The 16924-nt window shown below is 36.6% G+C and overlaps 1 protein-coding gene across 1 annotated transcript in view; it reads left to right on the top strand.

Annotated features, from left to right (window-relative positions):
• SPATS2 (spermatogenesis associated serine rich 2) overlaps positions 1–16924 on the top strand; it is a 72943-nt gene that overhangs the window by 38519 nt on the left and 17500 nt on the right. The window contains exons 3-7 of the mRNA XM_052640822.1: positions 2022–2130; positions 3210–3259; positions 10245–10506; positions 11710–11889; positions 14320–14455. Of these exons, the coding sequence (XP_052496782.1) occupies positions 2022–2130; positions 3210–3259; positions 10245–10506; positions 11710–11889; positions 14320–14455 (737 nt within the window). The remainder of the gene's footprint in view (positions 1–2021; positions 2131–3209; positions 3260–10244; positions 10507–11709; positions 11890–14319; positions 14456–16924) is intronic.

The following is a 16924-nucleotide window of genomic DNA, read 5'->3' as shown; positions in this document are numbered from 1 at the left end:
AAGTCAGGAAGCAACAGTTAGAACTGGACATGGAACAACAGACTGGTTCCAAATTGGGAAAGAAGTACGTCAAGACTATATATTGTCACCCTGCTTATTTAACTTACATGCAGAGTACATCATGAGAAACGCTGGGCTAGAAGAAGCACAAGCTGAAATCAAGATTGCCGGGAGAAGTATCAATAACCTCAGATACACAGATGACACCACCCTTATGGCAGAAAGCAAAGAAGAACTACAGAGCCTCTTGATGAAAGTGAAAGAGGAGAGTGAAAAAGTTGGCTTTAAACTCCACATTCAGAAAACTAGGATCATGGCATCTGGTCCCATCACTTCATGGCAAATAGATGGGGAAATAATGGAAACAGCGAGAGACCTTATTTTGGAGGGCTCCAAAATCACTGCAGATGGTGACTGCAGCCATGAAATTAAAAGATGGTTGCTCCTTGGAAGAAAAGCTATGACCAACCTAGATAGCATATTAAAAAGCAGAGACGTTACTTTGCCAGCAAAGGTCCATCTAGTTAAGGCTATGGTTTTTCCAGTATCATGTATGGCTGTGAGAGTTGGACTATTAGGAAAGCTGAGTGCCAAAGAATTGATGCTTTTGAACTGTGGTGTTGGAAAAAACTCTTGAGAGTCCCTTGGACTGCAAGGAGATCCAACCAGTCCGTCCTAAAGGAAATCAGTCCTGAGTATTCATTGGAAAGACTGATGCTGAAGCTGAAACTCTAATATTTGGCCACCTGATGCGAAGAACTGACTCATTTGAAAATACCCTGATGCTGGGAAAGATTGAAGACGGAAGGAGAAGGGGATGACAGAGAATGAGATGGTTGGATGGCATCACTGACTGAGTGGACTTAAGTTTGAGTAAACTCCCGGCGTTGGTGATGGACAGGGAGGCCTGGCATGCTGCAGTCCATTGGGTCGCAAAGAGTTGGGCATGACTAAGCATCTGAACTGAACTGAACTGTTCAGAAATTCTACTAGTGATTATATATACAATAGAGACATCCTCTCACTGTTCACTGAAGACTTGTTTTCTTTTTTTTAACAATTTGCTAAGCATTGTCATAAGCATTCAGTAAATAACCATAAGCGTAGGAATATTTACTGTGGCATTTTTCATAGTAGCCAAACACTGAAAAGAATATAAATGTCTATCAACAGAAAAATGATTAAATTGGCTATATTCACACAATGGAAATGCTATTTAGCAGTTAAAATAAATAGCTGATAAATAATAATGAGATACATTTATCAACATGAAAAATCTAAAAAACAATGTTACATGCAAAAGCAAATTAAAAATAGATATGTATGATATGACATGTAATACAAACAATAATATGTCTTACCCTTGGATACAGACATACATCATAAAAGTATAAAAACAAATATCGAAATAACACCAAATTCAAGGTAGAAATCTCTGTGGAGAGGAGGGAAAAAGGGTTTATGAAAAGCTTCATGGGCACTTCAACTGCCTGTATTTTATTTTATTAAACTGGGTGTCATAGTGAGTGTTCATTATGTTTTATATACCTGAAATAATTTATAATAATTTAAATGATATTTATAGCATTATTATACAATTAAATGATATGAAATAAATGTTTAAAAAATGCTATACAAAAATCTAAGTTATTATTGGTGTTTTATTTTGGTGGTTTGTTAAACTTTGCTCCTTTCTGTATAATATGCTAAAAATGAAGAAATGTTGATGCTAAATTAATACCTGATTCCTGAATTAAACCACCCTGAAATAAGATCTGGCACAAATCCTGTGTTTCTGCAAATGTTCTGCTTTTTCTAAGTTTTAATTTTTTATGTGCTGGCATCATTCCCCTATTATTCATTGCAGTGAGATGGTTGTATGTACTCTCACTGATACTAAAGTGATGTGGTGCACCTTGTTAAAGATGAAGTGGTACCCTTACTGTTATTCTCTGTAATAGACCTCAGTTTCCAACTGATCTACTGATACTAGAATTAAATGACCTTATCTTCTTTTTCAGATAAATGCAGTGCGCGCAATAGTTCCCAATAAGAGTAACAATGAAATTATCCTGGTTTTGCAACACTTTGATAATTGTGTGGACAAAACAGTACAAGCATTCATGGAAGGTAACCCTAGCTCAATATTTTTATAAGTTCATATTTGTTCAACTAGAAGTTGCTTCAAATTTCTATAACATTTATTCTGCAGCCTGGTAGTTTATAGATGATATAGCAGGCCCTGTGCGATTTTTAAAGATGTCTTTTAAAGCTCCTTATTTCAGCCCTAGAAGTAATTCAATCATAAGCTATATGATACCTGGAATAAGAGACAAGCAGAGAAGACTCCATCATTTTATTCATTACGTTTTCTAATGACAGTTAAGAAGAAATTAGGTAGCCAGTGGTATAAGGGACTTGACTGGAGTTGGCTTGAGTAAGAATTTAAGAAGCAATGACAGAGCAGTGGTCTAGTGGCTCAGCTACAGATGACAGATTTAGGGACTCAATATTCTTTTTCAGGCTCTGACAAATGATTTAAATATATGGGTTTGAGTTTCCTTATCTACCATACAAAAAATGGTATGCTTAGTCAAACCTTCTGATTTTATAGAGTTGAGCATTTTACAAAATTCTTTCAACATAACTTGTTTGGGAAAAACTGTCTGAAGTTGTCTCTTTCATTGAACAGTGACAGTGATATCAAAATAGATCTCCCTCTTTCTACTTTTCTGAATTTGCCAGTATAGAATAAACAGGTTCAAATACTGTAAGGTTTTTCTTTATCATCATATTTTTTTTATAATGTTAGTATTTGGGTTTAGGGTGGCAGACAGTTCTCTCTGAAACAGTGTAACTAGGTGGTATGTAATCTGGAGGAAAGGGGACACCATACTTGGGCTGAAACCAGTCCTCTTTGTATTTGGTCAAAGCTACATAGATAAAAAGAAGCTTCAAAGTGGTCAGGCTACATTAGTCTCTTCCTGGAAGAACTTACTCAAGAAATTAAATGGAGAAGGGAGATCTAAATGGGCAGGTATTCTAAAAGGTAAGCATGATATGATTGTCTCATTACATTAGCTTAGATACCGGAACCATCACTTTTCCTATTGGGAGAGGGAGACTTTCCAGCAGTTACAGGGACACAAATTTCTGCTTGAGCATGCCAGTGCTGGGAGAAAAAAATCTGTGATTGGTTTCTCTTACAGGTAGTGCCAGTGAAGTACTCAAAGAATGGACAGTAACAGGCAAGAAAAAGGTAAGAATGAATTAAATTTAAAAGTGTGATATCAGTATTTGTATTATAAAAAAATTAAGCTCTGCAGAAATATTGAAAGATTTACATATGCATCTTCAGTTTACCTGGCTAAGAAAAGTTTTCTTCCAGGACATTGTAACACTGCTATGTACATAGAGTACCCAGTCTCCTCCATGTGATTTCAGGCAGGAAGCAGAATTACTCTGCCATGCAGTTGCAGAGAGTGTATTAATATTAGGCAGGGATGAAACGAGATCATGTCAAGGACAGCAGAGCTCCTCTAGAGAAAGTGATCCATTCCAGGGGTTTTCAACATCATTCATATCATACATCAGTTAAAATAGTTCAGATTTTTAAGTCAGACCGCTTGTGTTGTAATCTCTGATATTAATCAGCTTTAGCTTAAAGCCTAAAGAGAGGCTTTGCTACTGTTAGCTATGCAGAGGGGTCTGATGGTCTAGTTCAGGGAGATATTAGAAGATAATAGAAGGCACTAGGACTGTGAAATCAGTCAAAACTGGATTTATATCCTATTCTACTACTTACTGGTTTTATTTCCTGGGAATATTGTTTAACCCTAGTGAGCCTTAGTTTGCTCATCTCTAAAATAGGAAAATAATATTGACAACTGTAAGTATTTCAGTTCAGTTCAGTTGCTCAGTCGTGTCCAACTCTTTGCAACCCCATGGGCTGCAGCACGCCAGGCCTCCCTGTCCATCACCAACTCCTACAGCTCACTCAAACTCATGTCTGTCGAGTCGGTGATGCCATCCAACTGTCTCATCCTCTGTTGTCCCCGTCTCCTCCCGCCTTTTATCTTTCCCAGCATCAGGGTCTTTTCAAATGAGTCTGTTCTTCGCATCAGGTGGCCAAATATTGGAGTTTCAGCTTCAGCATCAGTCCTTCCAATTAATATTCAGGACTGATTTCCTTCAGGATGGACTGATTGGATCTCCTTGCAGTCCAAGGGACTCTCAAGAGTCTTCTCCAACACCACAGTTCAAAACCATCAATTCTTTGGCCCTCAGCTTTCTTTATAGTCCAACTCTCACATCCATACATGACTACTAAAAAAACCCATAGCTTTGACTAGATGGATCTTTGTTGACAAAGTAATGTCTCCTCAAGTGTTTAATACAATATCTGACATATCAGTTCTCCTTATCCACTTGAAACCAAAAATGCTTTCCCTAAAGGATACTAGCTAACCTCATCATGCTTCCCATAGCTCTTTACTCTAAATCTAGTTCCTTTAGGAAGTGCTTGAAGTGTGAATTTGAATCAAGTATCTCTATGAAATCTCTCTGGGGTCTGTGTTAGGTTAGTGCTGGAGTTCTGGAATACTTTCTTGATGACTCTAAATCACTTCATTAGGATTTCTGCTGAGTCTTAATTAAACCAGACTTGGGGAAAAAAAGAAAACAGGCTTGGCTCCAATGACCCTTGAGAACTTTTTCTAAGAACTTAATACTACCACAGATTCCCCTGAAGCTCTCTATTACCTGTAGCTTTGAATATTTTCCTAACTTTTTCCCATTGCTTTCACCAAACCTAAGTAACTGTGCGTATTCTGATTTATTAATTTATTGGCCAAGGATAATAGGTTATTAGTAATGTAATATGTGCACAAAGCTAAGGAAGTATGTGTTGGAGATACATAAATTTCTTACAATTTTGAGAAAGAAAAATGGCTTCAGTTTGGCAATCCCAAATACCCAAATCACATCCAGTTAACTGTTGGGATTAGTTCAATAGGATATGATCATGAACGATTACTGGGGATAGGTATTACATGCATAGGACAGTGACATGAAAACTTAGCCAGCTCACATGGGAGAAAGTAATTAAGAAAAGGAGAAATGAGAATTGTGGAAAGGAAAAATCCCTTACCGGATATATGATTGCAAATAGTTTCTCACATTCTGTGGATTGTCTTCTTTCTCATGAAGTCCAGTTTGTCTGTTTTTTTGTTTGTTTACTGTGCCTTTGGTGTCATCTCTGAGAAATCCTTACCAAATCCAATGTCGTGACGCTTTTGTCCTACATCATTTTCTTCTAAGTTTTATTGAGTTAGGTCTTACATGTAGGTTTGATCCATTTTGAGTTAATTTTTGTGCTATGTTTCAGGTTAAAGTCCAACTTTATTCTTTTATATGTGGAGATTCCAGTTTTTCCAGCATTATTTGTTGAAAAGACTGTCCTTTCTCCATTGAATAGTTTTGGCAAAAATCACTGAAGCCATATATGGGAGAGTGTACTTCTAGGCTCTTTATTCTATTTCATTGTCTCTGTGTTTGTCTTTTATAAGTTTTCTAGTCACTCTGCATGGCTTGTGGGACCTTAGTTCCCTGACCACGGATCAAACCCCTGCTCTCCACAGTGGAGGCAGAATCTTAACCACTGGGCCCCCAGGCAAGTCCCTTATACATCTGTCTTTACACTACTACTACACTGTTTTGATTAGTGTAGCTTTGTAGTAAGTTTTGAAATTAGGTTGTATGAGTCTCCCTGTTTTGTTCCTCTTTTTCTTCAAATTTTTTATTGACATGTTGATTTACAATGTTGTGTTAATTTCAGGGGTACAGCAAAGTGATTCAGTTATATACACACACATACATAAATTTTTTTAGATTCTTTTCCAATGTACCAGCTGAGCCACAAGGGAAGCCCATTGTAGGTTATTAGAAGATATGATATAGTTCCCAACAGTAGGTCTTTGTTGATTATCTTTTCATATATAATAGTGTGTATATTTTAGTCCAAAACATACAATTTATCCCTCCCCTCCCAGCCCCGTCCCCTTTTGGTGACCATAAACTTGTTTTCTATGTCTTTGAGTCTGTTTTTCTTTTGTAAATACGTTTGTGTCCTTTTTTTTTAGATTGCACATATAAGCGATATCATATGATATTTGTCCTTCTCTGTCTGACTTATTTCACTTACTGTGACTATCAGGGTTGTTTTGGTCCCTTGAAGGTGCATATGAATTTTAAGATGGGTTTTTCTGTTTCTGCAAAAAATATCATTGGGATTTTGTTATGGATTGCATTGAATCTGTAGATCACTTTGGGTAGTATTGACATTTTAATATTAAGTCTTCTAATTCATAAATATATAAGGTGTTTCTATTTAGTTATGCTATTATAAATTGAATCATTTTATAATTTACTTTTCAGATTGTTCAGGTATAGAAGTACAACTGATTTTTGTGTGTTAACTGTATCCTGCTGCTTTGCTGAATTGTTCTGTGTGTGTGTGTGTGTAATCTTTAAAGTTTTCTATATATAAGATCATATCTTTTGCAAACATATTTTACTTTTTCCTTTCTTGCTTGGATGCCTTTTATTTCTTTTTCTTTCTTAATTGCACTGGCTACAACTTTCAGTACTGTGTTGAATAGAAATGGCAAAAGTGGGCATCATTGCCTTGTTCCTGATCTTTGAGGAAAAGCTCTCCTCTTTGACCATTGTTCCCTGTGGGTTTTTCATATATGTCTTTTATTATGTTGAAGTAGTTTCTGTCTAGTCCTAGTTTTTTTTTTGCTTTTTTTAGTGTTTTTATCATGAAAGGATATTTGAATTTTGTCACATGTTTTTTCTGCATCAGTTAAGATGATCATGTGGCTTTTTTCCCCTTCTTTCTGTTAATATGGTGTATTACATTGATCAGTTTTCTTAAGTTGAACCATTCTTGCATTCAGGGAATAAATCCTATTTGGTCATGGTATATAATTATTTTAGTATGTTGCTAAATTTGGTTTGGTACTATTTTGTTGAGAATTTTTGCATCAGTGTTCATAAAGGATATTGCTTTGTAGTTTTCAGCTAATGTCTTTGTCTAAGTATCAGGGTAATGCTGACCTCATAGAGTGAGTTAGATATTGTTCCCTTCTCTAAAGTAGCTTTTTTTTTTTTTTTTTTTTTAAATTTGGCAAGACTAAATGTTCGGTAGAATTCACTAGTGAAGCTAGGGATTTTCTTTGTCAGGAGATTTTTGATTCGTGATTTAGTCTCCTAACTAGTTAGATTTTCTATTTCTTCATGATAGTATAGGTAGGCTTTGTGTTTCTAGGAATTTGAACAGTTTCATCTAGGTTATGTAATTTGTTGGTGTATGATTGTTCATAATATTCTCTTATAATCAATAGTAATGTACCCACTTTCTTATTTTAATAATTTGAGTCTTCTCACTTTTTTCTTAGTCCATCTAGCTAAACTTTTGTCAACTTTGTTTTTATGAAGAACCAGCTTTTCGTTTTGTTGTGTTAGTCTTCTAAACCATGTAGAAAACAAAAAGTACAGTTACAAACCATTGTTATAATAATACTAGCTTTTGTAATTGCACAAACTCTGTAAAGTTCTTTATTTCTCTGTATGCCTTCAGATTACCATCTAGTGTTCTTTCACTTCATGTTTCAGGCCTCCTGTATTTCTGGCGGGGCAGGTCTGGTAGTCATGAACTCTCTCCTCTTTGTTTATCTAGGAATGTCTTAATTTATCCCTGTTTTGAAAGACAGTTTAGCTACATAGAGGATTCTTGGTTGATGGGTTTTTTTTGTTTTTTTTTTCTTTTAGCATTTGAATATATCTGCCTACTGCCTTCTGGCCTCCTATGTTTCTGATGAGAAATCTGCTCATCTCATTGATGATCTCTTGTGTGTGATAAGTAACTTCTCTCTTGCTGCTTTCTAGATTCTTTCTTTATCTTTTGGAAGTTTGATTACAACGTGTTTCATCATCTCTTGGAGGTTGTTAAGCTTCTTGGATATTTATAGTCATGTCTTTCATCAAATTTGGAAAGTTTTCAGCCATTATTTCTTTATACTTTCTTTCTTCCCTTTTCCTCCTCTCCTTCTCCAGTTTATACAGCGCATATGTTGGTTTGCTTGATGGAGCCCCACAGGTCCCTTCGGCTCTTCACTTTTCTTCAGTCTTTTTTCTCTTCCTCAAACTCGGTAATTTCAGTTGTGCTATCTTCAAACCCACTGGTTCTTTCTTCTGACCTCTCAGATCTCCGTTTGAGTCCCTTCAGTGATTTTTTTTAAAAATTTAAGTTACTGTACTTTTCAGCTCCAGAATTTCAGTTTTTATTTCTTTTTTAGATTTAGCTTCTTTTTCTGTCTCTTAATTAATATTTCCATTTTGTTCATACTTTGTTTGCTTGACCTTCCCCACACTTTCCTTTAGCTCTTTGAACACCTTTGAGGCAGCTTTTTTGTTTTCATATTGTGGGGTGGGGTTGGTTGTACTGAGTCTTCATTGCTGGTGGGCTTTTCTCTGGTTGCGGAAAGCAGGGACTACTCTGCTTTGTGCTCTTTCGTACTCTGCAGCCAGCAGGGACTAGTTGTATTGCACAGGCTTCTCATTGCAGTGGCTTCTCTTGTTGTTAAACATGGGCTCTAGGCACGTGGGCTTCAGTAGTTGCAGCATGTGGGCTCGGTAGTTGGCGGCTCCCAGGCTCTAGAGCACAGGCTCAGTAGTTGGGGTGCACAGGCTTAGTTGCTCCATAGCATGTGAGATCTTCCTGGACCAGAGATCATGTCTCCTATGTTGGCAGGTGGATTCTTTACCACTGAACCACCAGGGAAGCCCAAAAATGCACTAGGCGTTTGAGTAAAAAAAATCCTCTTTATGGAAACATATTAAGAATCCATGTTTACTTAATTAAAATTAATCTTTGGATGAAAAAAAAAAGTCTTTAATGTATCTCCCAACAAGTCTTTCTCAGGGAAAGTTTCTATTGATTTATTCTTTTCCTTTGTATTGGCCATACTTTCTTATTTTTTTGTGTGTTCTTTGTGATTTGCTGAAAGCTAGACATTTGAATCTAATAATTTGATAACTCTGGAAACCAGATTCTCCTTCTTTCTCCTTCTTTCTCCAGGTTTGCTGTTTTTTGTTATTACTATATTTTAAAATTGTTGTAAGCTGTCTTTGTACCAAGGGTCAGCCTGAGGTGTGAACTTAAGGTCTTCTCAGATCTTGTCTGTGCTTTTCCCTGAGCATGCATGATTACTTTCAATTTTTTTCTGTATATACAGTTGTTTTTGAATGTCCTGGTCTTTGATGTCTGTCTCCAGAAAGGGAATAAAGAAAAATGAAGTGGGGAAGAAGGGCACCACCACTTTAACTCCCCTAAAGGAATTAAACTTCAGCCAGAGGGGGAGGGGCTTGCAACAGTGGGAGGAGGTGCAGCATCAGTGGCTGCCTGCCTCTGTGTGTACCTTTGTAGTGAGAGGCAGCAGTCAGTGACCACAACACAGCTCCCAGATATTTGGAGGACAGGGTTCTTTTTTCCTACCCTGATTCCAGCAAGCTATGTGCCAGCTGCTCCAAGAACAGGTGCACGGCTGCCTGTTCCCTGACTGGGGGTGGGGGGTGAGTATCTGCTACTGTGCTCAGAACTGAAATTGACTGAAACTGACTAACTGCAATTTATCATCCAAGCCTTCTCCTGGAAATTATAAGCCTTCAGTAGACTCCAGAGTTCCAAAATAGTTAGACAGATTCTGCCAGTGTAATTGTTGTCTAGGTGAGGAGACAGGTTTCTGATGCAAAATCCTCCGCAATGCAGATTTAATTTATCTTTATTAAACTGAAGTTTCACTTCATTCCATGTTTATAGCTACACCAGTTTTTCTATTGGATTATTATTTTGTTTGTTTAAGAGCTCTCTCTATTTATTTCTTTGTATATATTACGCATTTGTATATATTTTTCTCACATTTTGTAGTTTATCTTTTGATTTTTCTTATAGTGGGTTTTTAATGCTTTGCTGTTTTATTTTTATGTGTTTGAGTTTATCTAAAGTATTTTATATAGTTATTTTAGTCAGTGGTTTGACATATAAAAATGGTATTCAGTTTCTGGAAGAGCAAATGAGAAATTGGTAACATTGGTTGCCTTTGGGTAGCTGGCGTTACCTCTCTGGATTGTCGGGGGTCTTCTTTTTCTTTTGTTTTTTTCAAATCTTTAATAACCATTAGAACAAAAAGAAGAAAAGCAAGCCAAAACCTGCAGCAGAACCAAGTAACAGTATCCCAGATTCCAATAAATCGGTTTCCATTCAAGAGGAACAATCTGCGCCCTCCTCAGAGAAAGGTGGTATTAATGGTTATCATGTCAATGGTGCCATCAATGATACTGAGTCTGTGGACTCACTCAGTGAAGGTATGGAGACACTTTCAATAGAAGCCAGAGAACTGGAGGATCCTGAGTCTGCCACATCAGAAATGCTCGATAGAACAGGTGAGTATTAACAGGTCCTTGGAAAGTTCCATTCTACTGAAAAATACAGGGGCTTCTTGGCTGAGAAAGCAATCAATAAATTAAATCTAGTTAGTTTTTTAATTTTGTTACTTCTTATGTGAAAGAGTCACATTTGGTAATTTTCAAGGGCCTAGAAAAATATAATTCTTATTCCTTTGTTTCATATTTTAATTTTAGTCTAAATCAGCCTTGTGGAAATCTAATTTAATAGTTCTGTAATACTTAGAGATTACAGAAGGTGACCTTAGATGTTTTTTAACTGCACATTTATTAAAGGAAACGATGATCATGAGTTGATATTGATGTTATTATTCCAAGACAACACAATAAGGAATATATAAGCATAACTGTAATCCCATGGCTTTCATTAGAAGTAGACTGTTGGTTGTTATGGTCTCACATTTGTTTTTTAATAAAGAATTAAGATTAGTATTAGTTGTAAATTCAGATAGCTTGTACATTTTTCATTAACCGTTTTGATGAGCACTGGAAAGATACTGGGAATATACTTTTAAAAATAGGCTTTTTAATTACTTGTTTGTTAAACCAGTTTCCCTTGCTCTATTGCTGCTGGCTTTATACATGTAGTGCCATTTTTTAAATTATATTGTATATTTCAGATGTTTTTATTTATTGATTAGTTTGAGCACACACACGCACATACAAAGACTTAGAAAAAAACATAGCACCTCAAACAAACCAAAGATAGTCAGTGGCTTCTATTTTTTTCTGAACTAGCTTTCCTTTATTTCCTAACTCTTTGCCGTTTCCATTTCCTAAAGCTTTTGAAACTCTTCTTTCTTTCCCTGGGACAGTGTAGAAATCTTTTTCTCAGCATAACTTAACAGAAGCTTGTCAGAAGGTGGTGATATTGACTCTTCACTTCCTTGTGCCCAGAACTGCAAGGAAGTTAACAAGGTACAGGGAATAAGCTAGCCTGTCTGGAGAGGGGTTGGCAAAGAACCCTCCTCTTCAGTTAGTGTGCCTCCTTGGGCTAAGCCAAATGATACTCACAGCCTCACTGACTCTGCTCTTTGTCCTGCTTTGTCAGTTGATTCTATTCACAACCTTTTAAGAGGCTTTGTTTCGCTGCACTTTTGCCTTTTTACTTTGTGTGTACTTAAAGACTCCTTGATTTACCCCTAAACTCTACTCTAAAATACTGGCCTTTTTATTTGACAGGATCCATGCTGGAGAATGGTGTCTCTGATTTCGAGTCCAGATCTTTGACTATGCACTCTACTCAGAATTCTCAACAAAACAGGAATGCTGCCAAGTCTCTCTCAAGAACTACTGTAGGACCTCAGCTTTCAAATCTAGGCATGGAAGATGTTCCCCTCTCTTCCACCAATAAAAAGCTTGGTAAGTCAAAGATCTTCCTTTGAGAGAAAGCAAAGAGAATCTGTGTTTTTCGCTAGAGGGCAAATCATCTCTTTGCTGTCATAAATAAGGTTTCAGAAGGGGAAGCAGGTAATACATTTCCAGTCAGTGACTATCCATGACCATCCAGCCTTTCCTCAGTTTTGTGTACACAGTTGGAGTCTGATAGTAGTGTAATGCCGTACAGTCTTGAGACAACAATAGTGATCCCTTTTTTGTGAATGGGGGTCAAACTCTGTGGCTAGCATGGTGTTTTTGATAACATTAACCTTCGTTTTATTTGCTTTATTGCAACATGTCTGTGCTATTTCCTTCATTTTTAACTCCTGGTTGATAACAACAGTAAAAAGCTTTGCCATCTCTGAAATGATATTTTGAAGAAATATTTTAATTTCTCTTCTTAACTTCGTGCTTTTACTAATACCTATCAGACTGTAGCTTTAAACAAGGTCATTTTCTCTTAAGTAAATACTTAGCATTGATTGATGGTAGCCATTTGCTGTTTTGTTTTTTTTTTTAGCTATAATAGTTATTTAAATAATGAGCCAATAATTAGATAGAGATAATAGCCCTTCTATCGTCCATTTAAGGATGGCAGTCCACTTACCTGAACAAATGAAACAGAGAAATGTAAAAGACACTTGTAACCTGTAGCTCTGTATTGAATTATTTATACTGCATGAGCCAAATTTAATTATTGAGGCTCTCCTTTTTCATCTTTCTAACAGAGCCCTCAGCTTGTCCAGAAAGGCAAGTCTGAGAATATTTAGTCAAGCAAAAATAAAGAAACAGTGCTTGAAAGCTTTTAGGTAGATTTTAAAAGAAATCACGTTGAGATGAAGAAGAATTTAAATTAAAGATTGAAAATCTGTGTCTTGGCACTTTATAAATTTGTTAGATCAGTTATTCTAACTACAAGTTGTAATAACTTTGACATTGGTGAATGTAAAAAGGTTATAATAGAATTCTCAGAAACTGGTTAAAATATATTGGGTAGGTAAATATACTTCATCTTTATCTACAGTGTTGACTTACCCACTTATAATGATTCAGACTGTACTATCAAGAGATAACTTTATCAGTTTTGTAATATCTACATGGTGAATTGTATTCTACTAAATCCTGTTATGTAGGGAGTTTTGAAAATTTGGTACCTACTCAAATAGCTTTTCATTTTGGATTCTTTTTTTCAGTCTTTTTCTCTCTGTGTTTAATTTCATTATGGATAGTTTCTAAAATTGCTGTCTTCAAATTTATTAATCTTTTTTCTCTAAGTTTTTAATCTGTTGTTAATCCAATTCAGTGTATTTTCCATCTCTGATTTTTTTTTCATCTCCAGAGGTTCTGTTGGAATCTTTTTAAATATCTTCCATGTCTCTCCTTAATAGATTATACTATTCCTCCACCTTCTTGAACATGTGATATTTGATTATATTAGCTGTTTTGATGTCCTTACCGACTTTATTCTACATCTTTGTCATTTCTGCACCTGTTTCTGTTAAATAATTTTTCCTTTCATTATAGATCATATTTTTCTGCCTCTAGTAATTTTTTTATTGGATGCCAGACATTGTGAATTTTGCTTTGTTGATTGCTAGATATTTTTGTATTTCTTTAAATATTCTTGTGATTTGTTCTGGAACTGTTATTTGGAAACAGTCTGCTTGCTTACTTAAGCTTTGTTAGTAGAAATAGAGCAGCCTTTAGTCTCAAGCTAATTACTGAGGCAGCGCCCCTCTAAGTACTCTACCTGGCGCCCCACTATGCTGGTGTGAGCATAGACTATTCCTGGTCTGGGTGAGCCCTCAGGATTATTACCCCTGCTCCTTTCCAGTGGTTCTTTTCCCTGTTTGGGGTGGTTCTGCGTACGCATGCACTCAAAATCCTCTGTGGATCTTTGTATAGTTTTTTCACTGCTGTGTAGCTTTCTCCTCTTTACTGTTCTGCCCTGAGAATTCTAGCCATCTTGGCCTCTTTGAACTCTCAACTCTGTCCCCTCAATTCAAGGAGACTTTCAGACTCAACTTAGGATTTCTCCTCCTTGCATTGCAGCCTGGAAACTCTCTTATGGCAGCAAGTTGGGGCAATCTTAGGCCTCACTTCTTTTGTTTCTGTGCTCTTGTGGAGGGTGGTAAGAAGTACTGCACATTGTTCATTGTCTGTAAACCATTGTTTCATATATTTTGTGTATGTGTGAAGTTTTTTAAGACAGGAAGATAAATCCAATTCCTATTACTCCATCTTGGCCAGGATACTTTAAAAAAAAATCTATGAAAAATTCAGTTTTTTGTTGAGGGTGGCCATTTAGGAAGCATTCTTAGTTATGAGATGTTAGTTATGTTAAATGCTTAGGTATTCAGATCCAGTTTTCAAGTTACCTATGTTGTTTTTTTAATTGGGATTCTTTCCAAGGTTCTAATATTGAAAAATCTGTGAAAGACCTCCAGCGCTGCACAGTGTCTCTTGCACGATATCGAGTTGTAGTTAAAGAAGAGATGGATGCTTCTATTAAGAAAATGAAACAAGCTTTTGCCGAATTGCAGAGCTGGTAAGTTAAGTTGCATTTTGTATCAGTAGCACGAAAATGATAAAGATGGTTAGCCATTCACCAAGTTCTTTAATTCCTAACTCTTAATTACTCTACATAATGGAGGAAGACTTAAAAATCCTATGCTGTATTTTGCTTTCTGCTTCATTCTGTTTGTGGTCACAGTGTGAGAATGAGTGGTAAAAGAAAATCATGCTTTAGGAATGGACCTAAGGTTAATATTGTTTGGAAAGGGACAAATAATTACAGAGTAGGTCATGCTCCTTTACATTAGGGTCTGTCTTTTAAACCAGGAACCTGTAACCCATGGCATGATGTTTTCGAACAAATCAATATGCCAGAAAATTTGGAAAACTCAGCAGTGGCCACAGGACTGGAAAAGGTCAGTTTTCGTTCCAATCCCAAAGAAAGGCAATGCCAAAGAATGTTCAAACTATGGCACAGTTGCACTCATTTCACATGCTAGCAAAGTAATGTTCAAAATTCTCCAAGCTAGGCTTCAACAGTACGTGAACTGAGAACTTCCAGATGTTCAAGCTGGATTTAGGAAAGGCAGAGGAACCAGAGATCAAATTGCCAATATCTGTTGGATCATAGAAAATGCAAGAGAATTCCAGAAAAACATCTACTTCTGCTTCATTGACTAGGCTAAAGCCTTTGATTGTGTGGATCACAACAAACTGTGGAAACTTCTTAAACAGATGGGAATCTCACCTGCCTGCCTCTCACCTGCCTCCTGAGAAACTTGTAAGCAGGTCAAAAAGCAACAGTTAGAACCAGACATAGAACAATGGACTGGTTCCAAATTGGGAAAGGAGTATGTCAAGGCTATATATTGTCACCCTGCTTATTTAACTTATATGCAGAGTACATCATGTGAAATGCCAGGCTGGATGAAGCACAAACTGGAATCAAGATTGCTGGGAGAAATATCAATAACCTCAGCTATGCAAATGATACCACGCTTATGGCAGAAAGTGAAGAGGAACTAAAGAGCCTCTTGATGAAAGTGAAAGAGGAGAGTGAAAAAATTAGCTTAAAGCTCAGCATTCAGAAAACTAAGATCATGGCATCTGGTCCCATCACTTCATGGCAAATAGATGGGGTAACAGTGGAAACAGTGACAGACTTTATTTTCTTGGGCTCCAAAATCACTGCAGATGGTGACTGCAGCCATGAAATTAAAAGACACTTGCCCCTTGGAAGAAAAGCTATGACAGACCAAGACAGAATATTAAAAAGCAGAGACATTACTTTGCCACCAAAGATCTGTATAGTCAAAGCTATGATGTTCCTAGTAGTTGTGTATGGATATGAGAGCTAGACCATAAAGAAGGCTGAGCACCAAAGAATCCATGCTTATGAACTGTGGTGTTGGGGAAGACTCCTGAGAGTCCCTTGGACTGCATGGAGATCCAACCAGTCAATCCTAAAGGAAATCAGTCCTGAATATTCATTGGAAGGACTGATGCTGAAGCTCCAATACTTTGGCATCCTGATGTGAAGAGCCGACTCATTGGAAAAGACCCTGGTGCTGGAAAATATTGAAGGCAGGAGGAGAAGGGGATGACAGAGGATGAGATGGCTGGATGGCATCACTGACTCAATGGACATGAGTTTGAGCAAGCTCTGGGAGTTGGTGATGGACAGGGAAGCCTGGCATGCTGCAGTCCATGGGGTCGCAAAGAGTTGAACACGACTGAGTGATTGAACAACAACAACATTAATATAAAGTAGAAAAGATGTCTTTGTTTTTCTGCCTCCTTTCATCCTTCCTAATGCACCCCACTCTACGGTCCTTTCTATGACCTATTATTAATCATTGATTTATTTTAATTTTGCATTTTTTAAACTTACTTTAAAAATTATCATATCTTAAAATGTATTAATATGTGTTCTGTAGGTGAAATAGGGTTTAGTAGTTAAAGAGGTTTGAAAATACTTAAATTTTCTTTACTACAGGACTTCTTGATGCCTTAATGCTAATATGCATTGTGAATTTACAAGAGGGAACTATACTATGCTGTTTCTAAAATATATTTGATTATAGAATCTTTGGGAGAAGAAATATATTCTAATTTTCTTCTAGAACATTGAAGCTGTTTTAACTATTAGATATTAAAGTGGTAACTAACTTTTAAACCATAACTCCTTTGGGGAGGTATTTTCATTTAATAATGGACTTTAAAAAAAAAAAAAGGACCAAATTAAGTAAAACGACAGGAAGACAAGCAGCTAGGTTGGTATTTGGGGATATGAGACTGTCCATACTGCCTATTTGTAAGACTTTCAAGAATCTGAAGGGTGAGAGGAAGTTTTCATGAATGTAGAGAACCTATACCACTCTTCCTCCCAACCATCCATACATTTTCTTGCTTGTCTAGGAGCTATTCCCTGAGGTCATATTCAACTGTGTCTCTCTTCACAAACTTAGTCTGGTACTTCATGCCACAGTGGACAAAAGACAGA

Source organism: Budorcas taxicolor, chromosome 5 (genome assembly GCF_023091745.1).
Source record: "Budorcas taxicolor isolate Tak-1 chromosome 5, Takin1.1, whole genome shotgun sequence".
NCBI lineage: Eukaryota > Metazoa > Chordata > Mammalia > Artiodactyla > Bovidae > Budorcas > Budorcas taxicolor.
Note: the sequence above shows the minus strand (reverse complement) of the source record. Positions and strands in the feature narration are given on the sequence as shown.